General features: G+C 51.9%; 1 protein-coding gene across 2 annotated transcripts in view; it reads right to left on the bottom strand.

The window, feature by feature from the left end:
- Positions 1-19,045, bottom strand: part of ZFHX3 (zinc finger homeobox 3) — a 683,250-nt gene that overhangs the window by 111,873 nt on the left and 552,332 nt on the right. For both annotated transcript variants that reach the window (XM_087738652.1, XM_087738654.1), the window contains one exon: positions 643-3,377. In XM_087738652.1, coding sequence (XP_087594778.1) covers positions 643-3,331 — 2,689 coding nt within the window. In that variant the 5' untranslated portion in view covers positions 3,332-3,377. The remainder of the gene's footprint in view (positions 1-642; positions 3,378-19,045) is intronic.

Raw genomic sequence — 19,045 nt, 5'->3', positions numbered from 1 at the left:
CTCATCTGGTCAAGCCGCGAATCTTGTATCTCATGCTGGCATCAGAGGAACGGTCTCAGCTCAGTTTCCTCAGCAGAGGAACACCACCCCTTCCACTGAACTCACCGCAGCTCTCAAAACTGGCTTACCTTTTCTCCTCAGGGCAACATAGCACGTACGAACCAACTCAACACCTGCCTTTGAGGGCGCCAGTAGCTGATCAGAGCCTCTCGCAAAGCCACCCGCCAAGCTCCTCACACCCGGTACCAAACCGAGGAAAAATCATTTGGAAACACGGTAGTAAGGATGCTTTCCACAATGAGGAGGAACATTTAACACACATCAGCAATAATCCCTATCTACTGTTTTATTAGCTCCCTACTAAAACTCTTAGAAAATGTACCAGAAAAGTAACATATTTTCCCAGGATGAGAAAAACCGGTCTGGGGGAATGCAGAAGAGAGGTCTCCACTGCGTCATCTCCATCCTCGACCACCACACAAAGGCAACTCACCGCATTGCGGCTGCACTACACAGCGGGCCGCAGAGACAGAAGGAATGGCTGTGGCACACAGCGCCCAGTCTGCGCACGAGGGTTTTGCGGTAATGCAAACACGATCCCTCCCTTACACACGGACACGGTGGAAAACCCTTCAGCCTCACCTAGAGATGGAGCCATCGTTGCCATGGGATTGGTGGGATCGAGCTGGAATCCACCCATCATGAACTGTGCATCTGAGGAAGTGCTGTCCATCTTCAAGTTGGGAAGGTTCATGTTCTGCGCCAGGTAGTACTGGTAGAGCTCAGCCTCGGCGGGGGACGGCAGGCTGCCGAGGCCCAGGTGCCGGTTGTGTTGGATTTGGGACATATTTTGCTGAAGCAGCATCATATTGTGCATGTGCTTCTCACTGGTCATGTGAATACGAAGGTTTCTAGCTACATTGGTCTCATAGTCGCACACCTCGCACCGCCACGTAGGTTTGGTTTTTGGTTTGGTGGGGGAGGGGGCCCCACAGGTGCTACCAATGTTGGCTGCCGCGGCCGCGGCGGCTGCCGCAGCTGCCGCCGCCGCCCCAGCGGTGTGGCTGAAGACTTGCTCTCCCCCTCCGTTCTGCAGGTTTTGCATGTTGTTGAGATGCTTGTCGGACTGCATATGAATACTGAGGTTGCCTTTGGTAGTAGTGGAGTAGTTACAGACCTCGCAACGGAAGGGCTTGTAACCACAGGTGTAGCTCTCACCCCGTGCCAGCCGCGGGTGTGGCTGTCCACTTTTGCAGTAGACGCAGGAGCCACCCGGCTCGGGATGTTTCTCCTTCATGTGCGCCTCAAGCGTCTGCTGGTACTTGTAGTGCCAATTGCACTTGGGACACTTGAGTGTCTTACATGAGTTGCGAGAATGCATCATAGTCATGTGGCCACCCAGCGACCGCGAGGAGCCCAGGACCGTGTCGCACTTTGGGCACTCCACGCCGCTCCCCGAGGGGCACTCCCCACCCCCAAGTTCACAGAGGGGGCCAGCATGCTGGTGATGGGAGATGTAGCTCCCGTCCTCGCCCTCCGCGCTCTCATTTGGTTCTGGTGCTGTGGCATTGTCTTTATTGGCACTTTCATCGATAAAGTCCAGCCTCCTGCTGCCCTCTGCCACGCTGGCTCCGCCGCCCTCATTGTTAAAGCTTAAGTGATTCCTCCTGTTTGCACCATCAAAGACAAAGGAAGAAGCAGAATTAGAACTAGTAGAAGCTGTGCCCCGCGACAGGGTCTGGAGCACGTTAGGCATTAAGGGAGAGTTAGAAATGCTTTGGTTTGAGAGAGCAAGGTCCTTTTTGCTGCTGCTGCCGCCTGCCACAGCCCCAGCGTCCTCCTGGGGCCGGTCCTCCAGTTCGTCCTCCAACTCGCTTGGAAACAGTCCTTTGCAACCCTCATCATCCTCGTCTTCTTCCTCTTCCTCCTCCTCCTCTTCCTCCTCCTCCTCCTCCTCTTCTTCCTCCTCCACCTCCTCGACCGGCTCTGCCTTTTCCGAGAGGCTGTCCTGGTCGCCCCCCTCTTGCTTCTCCCCCTCTGCCACCCCAGGGTCCTTCCCCTCTGAGGATTTGGTGGGACTGGAAGCCAGCGGGCCCAGGGGGACTGAGGTAATGGGAGTCTTCAGAGCCGAGCTGGTCAGCCCGCCCAGGTTGAGGAGCGCGCCAGGGGCCAGGACGCCCGCCGGTGGCGGCTCCGCTCCGCCGGCCGCCCCGGCCTGGAGGGCCTGCTCGCCTTCCATGCGAATGCCACTGAATTTACCATAAAAACTGTGTCCAGGGCCTATGAGGTTAGCTGCGGAAACAAGAGGGTGCTGAAAGGTTTTGTTTTTTGGTTCCAGAAAGCTGACAAGGGGTTCCTTGTCTTTGCCTATCCCTTGGATGATAGCGGAGATGTTCTTATTGCTAAGAATTTTCCGCTCCTCCTCACTCAGAGTCATTCGGTGGTCGTGCACCGCGTGGGTCACGAACGAGCGGACATACCCAAAGGAGAGCTTGCACAAGAAACACATCAGGATGGGCTTCCTCTTCCCGTAGAGCACAAAGCCATCAAATTTGGACAGGTCCACATTGTTGGGAACATCTTTGGATACGCAGGAGCTTTTGGCAGAACCGTCGCTGTTCAGGTAATCCTTGTTGCTTTTGTGTCGCACATCGAAGACGCGGAAGCTGTGCAGGACGGGGCTGATGCCCGCCAGGGCTGAGGTATTCGGGAAGGCCTGGTCTGAGCCCTCAAACCACTTCCCGAAGGATGAGGCTATGTGGAAGGTGTTGATGATCTGTGGGTAGACGGGAGCGGCAGCGGAGGGCTCTCCCTGCTTGGGCAGAGAGTTCGGGAGCAGCGAGGGGAGAGCCCCGCTGCCGCAGGTGCCCCCGCTCTGCACCAGCTGGCTGAGGCTCTCCACGATGTAGGCTGAGCCGTCCGGCTGGTAGACGATCTCGCCGGCCAGGTTCTCCACATCGCTCTCCTCCTCCCCGTCCTCGCTGCTCTCACTCCCGCTCTCCCCCCTCAGCGGCGGGGGCGGGCGGGTGCCGGCGCAGCGGTGCTCCATGTAGCTCTGCAGGCCGGCGAAGGAGGCGGCGCACTGGCCGCAGCTCACCTCCTTGCTGGCGGGCTCGGCGCCGGGGCCGGCCGCGGCGCTGCTCTCGGGGACGCGCTCGGGGAAAGGGACCCTCAGGCTGTCCAAGGGGCCGCGGCTCTCCGCCACGGGCTGCTCCATGCTGCCGGCCGCGTCGGGGAGGTGGGCGCTGTTGAGATCAGTCCATTGCTGGTGCTGAGGGATGCCGCACCCATTGTCCTTCCCGGGGATGACGGGCGAGTCACAGCCTTCCATGGCAGGGCCGGCACGGAGCGCTCATTGCACCCGATACGGCTCGGACCTGCAGGCGGGGAGAGAAGGAGAAAGGCAGGTGAGTCAGGGAGGAGAGACAGTTCCTGTGGAGACCCCCCACCACAAAGGCCGCCGACCCCGCTCTTCGGGACTAAATGGGAGGCTGCGAGAGCTGGCGCCCCAAGATGGGCTCCAGGAATGGGCGGCCTGGCCTCGGGCAATGCACCGCTGGAAATGAGCAATGGCAATACAACAGAAGCAGGAACATAAGAGGCAAATCGAAAGGAACTGGAAGGTGGTGAAAACTTCCCCCAACACCATTCCTGAAGGGGGGCAGGAAGATTGTAGGACCTGCGCTGCCGCCCCAAAGCCTTAGATCTTCAGAAAACAAACAAAAAAACCAAACAAAAATGTAACAGAAAAAAGTTTTTGACAGAAACAGAGTTAGGGCACTACAACAGAACAGTGCTGGAGCTTTAAAACTTCGTAAAAACTGTACTCCGTAAGCCAGATGCTGCTGGTTTTGGGCGATTCCCTTCTGTCAGCGGTTCCGGGAGCACAGAACCAGAGCTACCACATGTGCACTCCGCGCTAAACATGAGACCCAGGGCAACCCACAGAGATCTCAGAGTAACAGTGTTTGGTATGCACAGGAGATTTCATTGCTGTGTCCTGGACAGAGTTTAAACAGAGAGACGTCAGGAGAGGAACCAAACAGGAAATTCCAGATCTGACAAGGGTCCGTCGGGGGATCAGAAGGCTGTCAGCCCACCGCGCTCCAGGAAGCTCCCAGCGACCCTGCGGGGCACAGCCCCTGCGCACAGATGGCTTCCTAGAGAAGGAAGGACACCCTTCCCACTATTTCTATTCCAGCAAATACAACCAGACCTGGAGAACTCCCGCTGACTGCCAGGCAGCCGGCAAGCACAGGCTCCTGGGCATGGCGGACACCCACGGCTCCCTGCCACCTCTACCCCCTTTGCTGCATCCCACCAGCGTCTCTTACCCTGCGATCCTAAGCGCCTTTCTAGAGGTTACAGACCTATGGATTAGGTAGCGGTACCTAGGGGCTGGCGCATTGTCATGCAGACCACAATCAGCAGGAGATTGTCAGTGCAGCTGCAAACCTACCAAGAATCCTGCCTGCAAAGAAGCCTTTCTATAGTCTGCTTCCTATAGAGAGCTCCTGCGCAAGCCACGCGGGAGGAAACACCAGCAGAAATTAAAGCACTGTTACCTCACCTGTAAAAGTCAGTTTTAACCTGTGGGCCACAGATTTCCTTAGGTACACAGATACAAAACAGCCACAGAAAACAACTGAGGAAAAACTGTACAAGTAAGAGGCCAACTTCTCCATGTTTTTACAATCTGTGAACCAAGAGACAACAAAAGCCTCATGCTCTAGATCCGTTGTCATCAATGGCACACAGGATTTTTTCCACAGCGTTTTATCTTCTACCAACTAAACCCAAGCGCCACTTTGCTTGTCAGACTGTCCCAAAGCTGAATACACGCTTGGGGAGAGTTTTGCTGAGTGTCAGTATAAGGGTTTGGGGGGCAGGGCAGGTTTTAATTTAACAATATGCTGTTACTCTTAAACAGACCCAGAGGGATTTACTCTAAATAGTGTAAAGTTATACAAATTATTTTAAGTCTTTTTTTTTTAAACCTCTCTCATTTACCACAGCTTTCTCAAAGCTGCTCTTACCTGAGCATCCTCCAAGCGGTTGCTGCTTCAGCCCACGAGCTACTCTGAGCAGCGCAGCGCTGGAGCTCCGGCTAGACCGGGCGATCGCTCAGGACCCCCCACCCGTTCACCCACAGCAGACTTGGGTACCCACCGGCTGACACCTCGGGCTTTAAGGGCTCTCCCTCCAAAGGCTCCAGTCACATTAGCAGCCTGCTGCCGCCCTTGGTCTCTTTCAACAGAGACTATTAGTGTTTTGACAATCTACACTGCTATGTAAACATTAAATATTATAATTGTAGTTTGAAAGTGTTTCCAGTACTCTCTAGCTCGATTTGCGCCCATGAGACATGGAAGACCCTTGCCAGCTCCTGCAGAGCAGCGTGCCTGCAACACAGGCAGCAGCACCCACCCGCCGGCACACGCTGCACCCGGCTGGGCCAGCGCCGGGGACTCGCTGTTGCAAGGACATGCAACTGGTACTTGAACAACGGGGGAAAGAGAAGAAAAAGTCTGAAGAGAACTGAAAATTTGCCAGAGAAGATCTGGTCTTCTGCAAAGCAGGTGACACCACAGCACCGCTGAATGAAGTACCTGAATTCCTTCAAGCAAAAGAAAATGGAGCAACATTCAACTTTATCTCTTTTTTCCTGGTTTCATTACCCACCAGTTTATTTTCCCTTACCACACAAAGTCACCCATACTTTTTCTGATTTGCCTTACGGGTTCGTATTTTCCCTTTATACTGTTTCCTACATAATTATGTGTATGTAACGACAGATGCATGTACTTAAATGCATGTCAGATGCACGCACATTTATACGCCTTCACTTTTTCCAAGTGCCTCTTCATCCACAACAATGGAAATTTATAATTTCTGTGATATTATACACTAACATTAATAACAGTATGTTAGAATACATATGATCCCTCTAGGTGAGGGGAGGATCTCTCCCCTGTCCTCCAAACGCTGCAGGTCCTTTTGGGGGTACACCTGCACACTCTTTGGGAACAGAATCCCTAAACGCTTTTGCCTAGTAGTTATTTCACAGCTTCTGATGCCCTTTCCCCTGCCCTGGCGAGCCTCCCGCTGCAAAGGAAAGCAAAAGCTCTCCCCGCCAGTGCCAGAAAGCGCTCCAGCAGTTAGCAGGAGCAGGAGGACGTCTTCTGTCTGTCCTCACCCCTGCATCAGCAGTAACGCTCCCCTGCACCCAGACGTTACGCCTGGGACGTGGGAAGTGGAACAGGACAGAAGCAAGTGAAAGCTCTCACACTGCTGACCACCAGACTGGGATCCCGGGCATACCTGTTTGAAGGTACCTGGGGTGGTTTTCTCCTGTTTTACTTCTGGTGAAGCCTGAGAAAAAGCATTTACAATTACCCGTGAAGGCAGAAAGTAACACTTCTCAAAGCAAGCGTGGCGAGGATGCCTACGGAAGGACGCCTATGGAAGGACACCGAGGCGCAATGGTGTAACGATCCAAGGCGTTCACGTGCAAGATTACCCTACAGCATTTCCGATCCCCACCTGCTTGGACCCCGTGCCACACGCAGCTGTCTTTGTGGCTGCACTGGGAATAAATAGTGATTTGATTGCAATAAAAATAACCTGGTGCACTGAGTGGAATAAGACAGACGAGTACCATAATCCCGTTGCCAAAAGGCTCAGTCTTCTTAATCAGCCAGTTTTGCTTACCTTAGCTAAAACGACACCTCAGCACTGCACTGTAACAGCTCTCACTCGCACCGGCTCTCTCCCACGGAACATCTGTCCTTAGCTACGTGCTTTCCTTAAACTGATCCCAGATCCTTCTGTGTCGAGGCTGCACAATCACCTTCCCACACCATGACATACTCTCTCCCTCTCCATGCTACCTTTTGCATTGACAACTGCAATCCAAATGAAACACAAATTCATACTGGGCAAAAAATATGAGTAAAGTAAGAAACTCCATAAGCCTTGTACTTCTGCCAAGAAGAGTTTTGGGAGCATCTGTGCAGACTTCAAAACGCGATGTGGAACAACAGCACATCACAAACGCTTTTAGACAAAAAGCATCCAGCTTGCCAGCACAGCCAGCTCCCGAAACATGCCTAGAGGAGATACAGCACGAATCTGAGCATCGCCGTTCTCAGGAACTCTTGATTGGCAGGAAGATGCCTGACTGACAGTTGGGCCAAAAGGGTTAGCAGGGCTGATGGGGCGGGAGGGTTAACAGCCTGATTGTAAAATCAATGTAATAAATGCTTGGTAAGTTACAGGAACATGCGGGAAGAGGAGGCCGCGATTGATAAAGGACTGCGGCTTTGATGCTGCACTGGGGACTTGTTTATTGACAAGAAAGCCAATCTCTCCTCCCGGCCAGGCCAGGCCAGGCAAACCTGCAAGCGCTTACCAATTAATTGGTGGGCTTTTCTGCCTTGGGTTGCTTTAACATCTCTCCCCCCACTCACTCCAGTTAACCAGCTCAGGAGGTGCTACTCCAAAGGCATCTTCTCTCCTCTCCCTTTCCTCGACATGGAGGAGCCCTTCCAGGGCAGGTGGAAAAACTCGCAGCCGAGACCTGGCCCGCCAGAGCCCCTGGACACAGGCCAAGCCCCTAAGCAAACCCAAGCTTTTCTTGCCTGTTCAGTTCAGCACCAGAGCTATTCCTGAAGAACGACGCTGCGGGAGGAAGAGGCACAGAAATATTTGTTGCTATTCACACAGGAACCGCAGATATCATCCCTTTAAACTGAAAAGAGCAATTTCCTCGTTAAAGCAAACCAGACTTTAAGCAGGAGTACGATGTAGTTATTAGTTCGCTGTTACAGGCCCTGTATCTCCCTCCATCCCAGACCGTGCCTAAGTGACCTGCATGGGACAACGAGAGCCTGCGAGGACAGACCGAATGACACAGGCTCCATACCTCCCGTCCTCTCCCTACCCCCTGCCCTCTCTGCTCTGTTTATCAGCCAGTCAATAAGAAAAGGTAGTTCTTACTTAAGGAGGCAGAAGTCAACTCGTCAGGTCGATCAGCACTCCATCTGTAAACATGGTTTCCCGTAAAATCAATGAACTCCAGTTACAGAGAGAACAGCCTGCGCGCTGGAGACTCCCTGCACTCCCACCGCCCCAGCGGCAGGGAGGGGCTCTCCCGGTCCCATCTCCGGCCTCGCGTCCCACTGCTGCTCCACGCGGCTCCCGCTGCCATGCTCGCCGTGCCTCCAGCACACAGCCCGCCCCAGCCCCTGCTCCTTCCCTGCAGCATCGCTGCATCTCGCAGCCCCTCCAAGAAGGTTTGGGACCTGGCTGGAGGAGCACGGACACGGCGGGGCCAGGAGCGCTCCATCAGGGCAGGAGCGGCAGCCACGGCGGTCCAGAGCTGAGCTGCATCTGGACGGCAGAGTGCAACCGAAAGCGCTGCACTGCGCGCCCCACACTGTCATCGAGAGTTTCTACTGACCCTGGCTGGTGGTTTGCAGCCACGCTCTCTCCAGAACGCAAGTGGAGTCAATCCCCGCGTCTCCCCCCGTCACCTCCTCACAGCCCGTGGCCCCATCCTCACGGGGACAGACGTGCCATCTTACAGCAACGCCTCCACCGCCAAGGAGCGGCTGGTGCTAAAGCAACACCCTCCGCTCCCCTGGCAAGCTGGGGCTCCTGGGGCAGCCCCTGGCCCGCGACACCAGGCTGCTTCCTCCCCCGGGGACGCGCGGCAGCAGCGCGGGCGGCAGGGACGGGAGCGGGAGGGAGGAGGGGGTTCCTGCTGTTGCCCAGGCTTCCCGAGAATTAAATATGAACAGCCGTGCTGTGTAATTTTAAATTGTTAATTAGCACAGGGTTAATTAGGCGGCCCTTTCACAAGAGGCTGTTTGGCAGTAAACCAAGACTGGAAGCAATGAGGAAGGAGGAAAACAAAAGGAGAAAGAGACAGTGAGAAACTGTTCCCTCAGCTAATGACCCACATGGCACCATGAAGAAAAGGGTGCTGAGGACAGGGAAAAGATACAAGCAGATGCATTACATCCACAGCCATTACCCTGGAAGATACCCAGTGAGGCACCCCTCCCCCTGCCCATTCCCACAGCCGCACGGTGCAGAGAAGTGCTCAACCCTGTAATAAGCAGGGTCTGCTCCTTCAGAGCATCCTGGCAAGCAGCGGAGGCTCGCGAACTCCAGCCAGCTCTTAAGCTCTTTGCCATGGCTCCACAAAAGATGCGGCTCACACAAACGCTCACCGTCAGCAACTGAACTTGAGTGGTTCCTGTTAGAGAAAACTGCACAACGGTCTCTAAACTTTGTAAATACACACCTACCTGTTGTGCCAACAGGTGCTCTGTAAATCAATACCATAAATACAGGCTGAGAGACTCCCCTAGATTAGCTCCAGCACAGGTGCTGGCGGTTCAGAGAAGCGGGAAGGGACAGAGGCAGGAGGAGAAAGCCAGCACAAGCACTAAAGGCAGGCTTCGATGCTCTGCGCACCCCCCTCCCTACACGCTCGGCTTGGCCTTTTACCACGTCCTCGGAAGGACAGAGCCTGGCAAGCGCTAAGGTTCAGGTCAGCCAAGAAGCTCCTGTCTCAGGAATGGCACTCGACGACACTGGTTCCAGCCTAAAAACTAGGGATGGACGTACCAAAGGTGACCGAGCAGCCAAGTAAACTTCATGATCCCTAGGACCAGGTATGTTCAAAGCTCCCGAGAGCAGGAAGGCTGGGAGGGGGGATGCAGGGCGGTTACCATGGCCGTCTGGAGCGGTGACACAATGAACCTGGAGCATCAAAGCTTTCTGTGTCACTTCCCTGCACCTGGCGTGCCACAAAGCACTCTCGTAACACTTAGGAAATTGCATATGGAAAGACACGATAAAAATCATTATCTAGGATCGAGAATTCAAAAATTAAGGAAGAACAGAATGTATGTTGCCAAAGCAACTTTAATTTTGCTCCTTTATGCATATGCATTATGATACTGTCTTTAATTACATGATCACACATTGCCTCGCTTAGTAAGCGGGGTGGTCACATAAGAGGGTAAAATAAGGTTCCATGAGCATGTTGTCACTTTATGAGATATATACAGCAGCTGTTATCACACAAATATGTGGAAAGTCACCTCCTAAAACAGAAAGATCTTTTTAAATTTCCTAAGCAAGACGGGCTGGATATTCAAGCTTGGTAGCAATACAGAGATAGTTTCAATTCCCAGTTTCATAAAATGCTTTTATCTTCTAACTTAAACAGAAGGTACAGGTTCCAGCTCTCTCCCATTCATTAAGGTGCCAGAAAGTAGTAAGAATACCTGCCAGCCTAAGGGAAGTGCTGAGGATTCTGCAACAGGACTTGAAATGTTAGGATAAAAAGGTACTCCTGAGCCAAAATTTAAGCGTAATAGTGAATGCGGATGCACAGCTTGAAAAGTGATTTCTAGTTGGGGGTTTCCATCAACATTTTACAATGTCGGTGCCTTGGGATTCCTCTTATGCAATTCCTAACAAGCAAACCCCTGAAAATACTGATATTTATTTGCCAAGTTCAACATTCTAAAGAAGAAATTATAAACTAATTTTCCTCTTTCACATAGCAAGTCACTTCTTGCACCGACCAAGTTGTGTTTTGGCACACACCTGATCATAGCGGAGTTGCCTCATCAACAACTGTGGTTTGCTGAGGATTCATAACGAGATATCAGTCTTGCCAAATCCTGAACAAGCTCTACATCTAGCCTTCTTCCTCTTCTGCGGTTAGGCTTTACCAACCAAAAGCCCAAGCTCAGTTTTGACGTCTCCTAGAGTTTCTCCGCAGACACTGCTCAGTGCCAGGCTGTTGTTTCCAGCTGGACACACAGCCACGTCCAACGCCGTTGCACCAGGAGTGGAATTAGCAAGCCAGACCTGCCTGCTGGTGGAAGAAGGATCCAACCAACATTGACCCATGGGTTCCAACACCTGTTAACAAGAGTCCCGGGGCAAGTCCTTGTGAACCAATTTGTTATCCTGGCAAAGCCAAGAATTCATAGAGTCTTAGAATCATTTAGGCTGGAAAAGACCCTTAAGATTACCAAGTCCAACCGTTAACCTAACGCTGCCAAGTCCACCACTAAATCATGTCCCTAGGCACCACGTCTACCCGGCTTTTAAATACCTCCAGGGATGGGGACTCAACCACTGCCCTGGGCAGCCTGTGCCAGGGCCTGACAGCCCTTTGGGTGAATTCATATGCCTCTGTGGAAGCCCCTGTGAACACTGCGTGTTTTCCCTTCCGAGGGATTCTAGCCAATGGGTCTTGAAGGGCACGAGGTCCCAGAAGAGGATGAGGTAGCACACAGTGGTCTACAGAAAGGAAAGATCCATCAGGCACCTCAAAAGGAGAGGACGGTCTTCTCCCAGCAGGAAGACAACCACATGGAGGGCTTGCCTTTGGCAGCCGACAGCGCTCCAGAACTGGCATGCTGACAACACAAACAAGCGCTGCACTGCGCACGCTCATTAACAGGACAGAAAATGCAAGCCCTCTCTTACACACAAGCTCACATGCATAGGCACAGCCAGTTCCTCAGATCTTCACAGGATCATTAGCATAAACAGCTTTTCAAGCAGCAGGAAGCAAAGGAAACGCTGAACAAAACAGGACTGAAAGCTGTAGGGCTCAAGCACTTGGCATGAAACTAAGAGAAAGGGTCTCCTTGAAAAGGTGAACCTTCTACATTATCCACATTTTTTCCTCTGTCCTTCACACCAGCTAAAATTGAGCCAATAAGAGTAACACAAGATTCAGGCAGCTCTTCAGAAAACATTTTGTTATGAACTATTATTCCAAGTTTGCTGATCCCTTTGAGCCAGCTACTGTACTACACACAAAAATATTTATATAATCATCAACCGACTGCCATTGAGAACAGAGTAATCCAGGGGAGTGCCAGAGGGTTTTAAGCGAGCAGCTGGGGAACAGAGCGTTTATTCCTCCAGAGAGACTCTTTGCACTGAAAGTATTTTGTGGCAGAGGTAAACTAGCTTAAGTCGCATTTCTCTCTACAAAACAAAGTAAAGCACTTGCCGAGTTCCTAAGTGACAGGGCATTTACAGGCTCCCAGGGCACGGCGCTGGTTTTCAGGTCCTGTGCAAACCCCTCCTCTTGTATGAGACACCACACAAGTTTTAGATTTTGTTTCCACATTGGTTTGTTTCAAAATATCGCACATTCCATGATTCTGCCGTTGCGCAATTCACCCCTTTGCTCTGAAAAGCCAACATTTCTTGTCAAATGCTGCTTCCAGCCTATGTTGCTGCGTAAATAACTACATTTGCATCTGCTTTGCATTTTCAGTGCACTGTTGTTGACCTAACTCCAAAACTAACCAGAGAGCTCTCGAGGACAAACTGCCTCGCCCCATCGCACGGACTCCGCGGTCCCCCAAGTCCCCCATACCTTAGTGCCTTGGGAAAAGGGCGTTACTCTTCCTCCCTTTTGCCACGGTCTGAAGCTTGCCCTTTCCCCCTCCTTCGTTTTTACCCTAGCAGCCTGTCCCGTAGCTTGTACCAGTAAGAGCTGCCACAGCTCCGTCTGGGCCACCCTGTCCCTAATACAAAGGGCAGTTACATCCATAAGACCTTGCAGTGGGCAACTCCTACACCCATCTAACCCAGAGATGCTTGTTAAGAGAGCAGCCCTGAATTGTTCCAAGTTTCGAACACCATAAAGACATATAAACAAATCAAAGATGGTATTCAAATCGCCAGAGCGCTGCTCCTGAATCCAAGAAGAAAGTGCAGCATTTATAGCAAGACTACAGGACGCAAACCACAGCAGCGACTCCTGCAAGTGAGGGATTCCAGCTGGCTTTTGCGGCTGTCCTGATGGCTCGTCCACCCCCCATCTTCCAGTTACTCGATGTGCTGAGCGGCCCCACCCACTCAGAAACGCTTGAGGCATTTGCACTGCTACTCCAAGAGCCAACTCTTAATAAACCACCACCGCTAAGCTTCCACCAGCCCTGCACCACGACTTCAGGAGCAACACAGCCAACCTCAGACGGCCCAGCCTGAAAAGCTAACGCTCCGCTGCTAGACTGCACTCTCCGAGCAATGCTCTTCACATGCAGGCTCACATGCCTCGGAAAGAAGTCCTGCCAGCGCTTTTCCTTTCTACTGATTTACCCAAACAACATGTGCGTTCCAGACTAGTGTCAAGGGCCAAGCAGAGGGTAAGAGTTAGATTCATAAGTCATGCAGATCTCCTCTGCCAGGGCTCAGATCCAGTCCTTGTTAGGAAACAGACACGCTGCCTGGTCCCGGGCTCAGGCGCTCTTTCCCACCCGTCGGGAAAGCTGATGCTTTGGACGAGGAGAGCAGGCTCAGCAGCTTTAGGTCATTCAGTAACCATTCTGCTTACTACATAGACAAACACCGCGGCTGTCTGATACATTAGTTCTGAATTACACACTGGTGTTGCAAACCCCCATTGCAAAGGTCACCAGGATGTGTGCTCAGATCAGCTATTAGTGTTTTGGTATGGAGTAAATTTTACTGGTCACAGTTTTATCACTGGAAGATAACCTAAAAAACCCAAACCCTGAAACAGGTAAAGAAACCTGCCAGTATGGCTGGGAAACCTTCCCATTTGGAGTGCCTTTTAGGCAAATTTTAGCAGATCCAAGAGGTCCCATGCTCCTGTAACCAGAGCATCTGCACACTCATCTGCTACCAAAACAGTTCCCTGCTCTAGACTTCAGATACGGTCTAAGCATTTTCTGTATCTGGTCAAAATAAACCCTTCTGATTGCAGCAACCAACAGGAGTCAATAACGACACGCCGCTCATCGGCTCAAAGTCTCAAGTTCATGCTTTCCTAGTCCCCAGTATGCAGCCACTCTATCAGCTGCTACATCCCTGATACACTTCAGAGCAAACACCTCTCCTGTGAAAGTTTAACCATCTCCCAAGGGAGAGTTGATACAGAGTCAGATAAATACGGGTTTCACAGCCTGTGCCCGGTGGATCTGTGCGGACTCCCGAGCTCTGCGAGGGCTGCCCCGCGGCACGCCTGGGAGGGCTGCAGGCACCCTTGGAGATGGGGAGGGAAGCTGCTGTCCACGCTTCTCCAGACCTCCAGGACTGAAAGCGTTACTCTGCTGCTCGGCCTCTTGCTAATTGTGGGTTTTATTTTTATTTCCTATTACCCTCTTGCACGCCTGATGAGATTATCTTACCGGAACTGACACAGCTGGAGGCTGCAGCCATACATGGAGCCTCTCAGGAGGCAATGCAATTTTATTTTCATTGATCAGAAATCAGCAGGGCAGTAAATGATGGGAAATTCCATTAGGAGAACTACTGGGCCACAAGACCCAACTATCTAGGTACACCCAAATCCCAGAAAGTCCCATCTTTCTTTAAAGTCCCATCTGGATGCTGACATAGAGAGTCATCTTCCTTCCTCCCAAAACGGAGTAAGCTACTAACCTGATATTCTTAATTGCTGACTGCTCTGCCGGAAGCGGAGGCAACGCTGTCAAAACACCCCCAAGGGTTCACTTAGCTGAAACAAAGCTTTTGGTACCGGCAGCAGCGTGCGGCTCCCCCAGCTCAGCCTGGCGGGCTGCTGTGGGGCCAGTGCAGTTCCACAACACCTGCCCCAGTCCCACAGCCACAGCCTTTCTCTCACGGGCCAGGCAGGCGTGAGAGGTGCCGGCACGCCGGTGCGTCAGCCAGTTCTCAGGCAGTCCCAGCAGAGCCAAAAGAAGCCGAGGAGATGTCCAGCGCATGCTCCCATCCCAGTCCCGTTTGGAGCCCGGGTCCCCGGGGAAGCGTTAACAACTCCTCTGCAGAGGGAGCAGCCTTCCTTCTTCAAGGGCAGGGGTCTCGGGGCATGCACTGCTCGGGGGAAACCCCTTCTGACAAAGCGCTACCCAACATTGTTACAAGCCCAAACCCAGAATCGCATTTCCATCCTTTTTTAAAATACCACGTACACAGAATATGCGTTCAATTCCACGTTCCTGGATTAAAATCCTACCATCAAGCCTCTCTGATTAAGAGCTGGGTTTGACCCGTCCTGCTGTTAATTTCTGCACATGCGTAGGTTGAAAGCCGAGTCCTTTGCCTCCTGCAGCAGGACGGACGAGCCCCATCGGCAGAGCATGGGTTAACAGAAGCTGACCGCAGCACAGTTGTTAAGGTAATCAATACCAGTGAGATACTAAAGCAGCATAAGCCACATTATTGATTGCCAAGCAGATGATAAAACTGTTTATTATGATAATTGCAGGGTGCCTGCAAGATGCTCCTAGTGCTGTCTTGAGCTTTTTACAAAAACAGGAGTTGCCAGGGCATAACCTTCTGTCTGAAGCCCCTCTGAACCTTCGTGAGAGTCCTCCACGCTCTGCTGTGCCAAAGCGGTAACCCCGAGCCACCTTCACCTCCACGCTACTGCTTGGATTGAGGTCATATCACCAGACATAGTTCAGGGACTATTTATCACGCATACACTCCGTATCGTGGTCTCGCTCTTACACACGTGCCTACGCTCACCTTTCACTGGAGCGTTCCCTTCCAGGGAAGCAAGAGCTCAAATACCAGAACTTGTAATGTCAGTTCTGGATTTTCCTTCTGATCAGCTGAAAATTGAAACTCCTCAACTTCCCATTCCAAAACATTTTCTTCAGTATTTATGCATTAACAATTCTTTTTTAGAAGACTGAACTCCAGACATACTAGATTCGGGAGATCCACCTCTGCGCACCACTGGGTGGATGTGCGCGCAGGCCACACCTCAAAACAGGCGAGAGACAGCAGCTCGTCACCCTGCCACCAGGTGCCTGCAAGATGAGCAACTGATCTGCCAGCAGAAAGCAAGACAACATTTTGATTCTGAAGTCACTTCAAACACCAAAAAGTTTCTCTTGAATCAACACAGTAACAGGCACCAACTGGCCTTCAGAAGATACGCAAAACACAAACTGCCAGAATAGATCTTGTCTGGCAAAAGCAGCTATTACTTCTCCATTAGCGGGGGCAGGAATGGGAACTGTAACGTAACTGGGCTCCACGTTGCCACCGCTGCCAATGACAGCTGGAAATGAGTTTAACAAGGGCTGAAGCTCCAGGGTTCTGTCAGCAGCTCTACGGGCACTAATTATGGAGTATGGGTCCCATTAGCTCCCAGTACGGACAAGGCTCTGACAGCTTCATCTCAGCATTAACCCGAAGGACCATATGCTACGGGCTGCAGCAGTACTTGGTGCAAACTCCACCATTTTGGCTGGCTGCTTTCACGCAAGCTGGGTCACTTTCTCTACGTAATCACAGTTGACATTTGCAAAACAATCTCACTACAGGCTGGATTAGACCACAGATGCTGCTTCTGGCTAATGCCCTTTCTTCCTCTTTCTCCTCTTCGTGCCTTCTCTCCTCAGCGTCCGGCTGACCTCCCTGCTCCCTGGTGCCTCCCCCCTTTAAAAGGCTGCCACTTCCTCCGCAAGCGAAGGATTCCCAAGCCAACTTCTTCTTCAGGGTGACAGACCAAACCTTACACATCCTCACAACCCTCTCATCCTTCAATTGCTGAACCAACCCCTTTCTTCCAGGCTGGTCCTTCCCATGCACATCTGTATCACAGGAGACTGGTGAGGACAGTGTTTTACCTCTCCAGCTCGCTTGCAGAGCAGTTAGAAGGTCAATGATGGAATGACAATGTGATGGAAACCGGCACTCCGATGAGCGGACACGTCACACCACACAGCCGCTGCCTCACAGGCCGGAGATTCGGACACGAGCTTCTAGAACTCGTCCGCTCTCACCCCAGAGCACTAGTGGTGATGGGCTGCAGAGCCTCACGGAGCTCATCACAGAGGTCTCGGAGGGCTGGGGCTGCTCTTTCAGACTCTCATCAGTAATTCTGAATATAAGCAAGATGAAAACAATCCTTTCTTATTAAAATCTAGCAAAGGGGAGGAGACCTCTCTCCCTATCACCCTTAGAAAAGGCCAGCCTCTACCCTTCCCTTCCCACCAGGGCCAGAAGGAGCAGAAGAGTCAACGACAGCCAGCACCAAGCACCAGCGCGTCAGGTTCTCCAAGATAAGGGAGCCTTTGTTGTTCCTAAAAAATCCGCTATCATTGACAGCCAAGCCCAGCTCCACATCTGCAAGCCTTCTGAAAGCCGACTTCTCCATCGGAAGCAGTAACGCATGCAGCTCAACTCTATACGTGAGGCTTCTTGTTTTACGCACGCTTCTCAGCCACGCGGCGAGCAAAGCGCCAGCGTCACACGACAGCCAGCTCATTGCAAGACACGGGCCGTGGAGCCAGAGCCCTGCAGGGTCCTCGCTGGGAGAAGAGCTGAGCGTGGCTGACCAGATGCACTGGGACACAGGGTGGAGGCACCTCCCCAAAGCCTCACTGGGATTTATTTTTTTTCCCCTCCTGTTCTAGAACAGCAGTCCAGAAAACGATTCAGAGTCTTAAACAATTTTGTTCTACTCCTCCATACAATGGGAGAAAATAGGGGACATTTCAACAACAGACAGAGCACCTGAACAGCCTAAGTAGTGAAGGAGGGACAATAACAAACATGAGGCAGTAAATCCTCTGGTCACCCATGGAAAGCTCCACAGAATATATCAACTTTCCAGCAGTGAGAAAGCCTGTTTCTACAGCACAAGAGGACAAGTCAAATGATGGTCCTGAAGATGACTCCTGAACAGCCAGCCCTTCCTTCAGACACCCACGCTTTCCCCCTAAGGCCTGGAAAGGTCACCGCTTACAGCCAGCAAGACCAGGCAATGGGAGAGACAGATCAATCTTTTAAACACAAAACAAAAAAACCCCTAACACAGCAGCCAAACAGGGTCGATGAAATTTCAAGTGGTCTTCTCCGTCTTCTGTGTTGTTAATACCTCTGTGCTCAGAAAGCTACTGCAGAAAGCCTCTTAAGCCAGAGACTAACCTTAGCTGAATAACTCCGAGCTCCCCACGCAAACCGCTTTAGTACTGGGCATGGTAATTAGTGCCGTAACAGTAACAGCAGCGGCTCACCATGGTGGACCTAGATAACAAAGACTCCTCAGAAAAAATTGCTGGCGATTGTAACCTACGTGCATAAGGCTCTACTGATATTAAAAAAAAAAAAAAAATAAAATACTCAAAACCATTTCGGTTCAATAACAGCACCTTCCCGGTTCCTAAGAAACTACAGCTGAGAAAAAGGATAAAACAGCTCCAAGAGATGGGATTTCTTTTCCCCGAGTGTTTTTTTTTTCCCCTGCAAAACCCACTGCTCCCAGGATAACCGCAGCAGTGATACAGTCAAACTACTGGAAGCCACTGGGACACGCAGGACTCGAACTCAACTGACTCTGCTGCGGATCAAGCGATGCTTGCAGCTCATTGCTTTCAGCGTTATTTACCGTTCATTCTGTAACGGCGTCTGAAAGCTCCAGCAATGCTAGACTACCCCGCAGTCAGCAGCGGCCTGCCTCCTACTCCACGTCCCAGGCTTACGGCGGTCCCAGCCTCAGTGCACCGACTCAGCTCCACCTTCGTGCACCCACCCCTCCACGCTCGGCACCAAAAGGCAGCACATGTATCAGAGGGAGCGGCTCCGTCCAACCGATGCAAGCTTTGTACTGCGCCTCCGGACTTTAGCGTTTGGTAAAGCGGAACAAGCCGCCCGGGATCCAGTCCCCTTCCCCAGTCCTCCTGGAAATGCAGCACTGCGGACACCAGCTTGCACTCCTCCCGCAGAGAAGCCAGGGACAGCAGGTTGGTGCCCCAAGACCACTTACTTTTCTTGAAAACATCTGTTTTCATTATCACTATTACTTTTAATTAGCACTTTACAGCAGCCTTAAGCCCTCCCAGCTGGAGGAAAGTTCTCCTAAATGAACAATTAGAAGGTGCACTAAGGGAATTTTTTTCTTATCTTCAGAAATTACTTTCTCAGCAGAGCTAACAGGCAAGCCACCTGGTTAAACAGAACTCCCTTGAAGGGGTATCTTCAGGCACTGCTCAAAGCCCGCAGGTCACCCCAGGATTCCTGCTGCCTGAGC

The sequence above is a fragment of the Nipponia nippon genome, unplaced genomic scaffold, assembly GCF_047370975.1.
Source record: "Nipponia nippon isolate SJK-2023a ecotype South Korea unplaced genomic scaffold, ASM4737097v1 scaffold_7, whole genome shotgun sequence".
In the NCBI taxonomy this organism is placed as follows: Eukaryota; Metazoa; Chordata; class Aves; order Pelecaniformes; family Threskiornithidae; genus Nipponia; species Nipponia nippon.
This window is presented reverse-complemented; position numbering and strand designations above follow the sequence as displayed.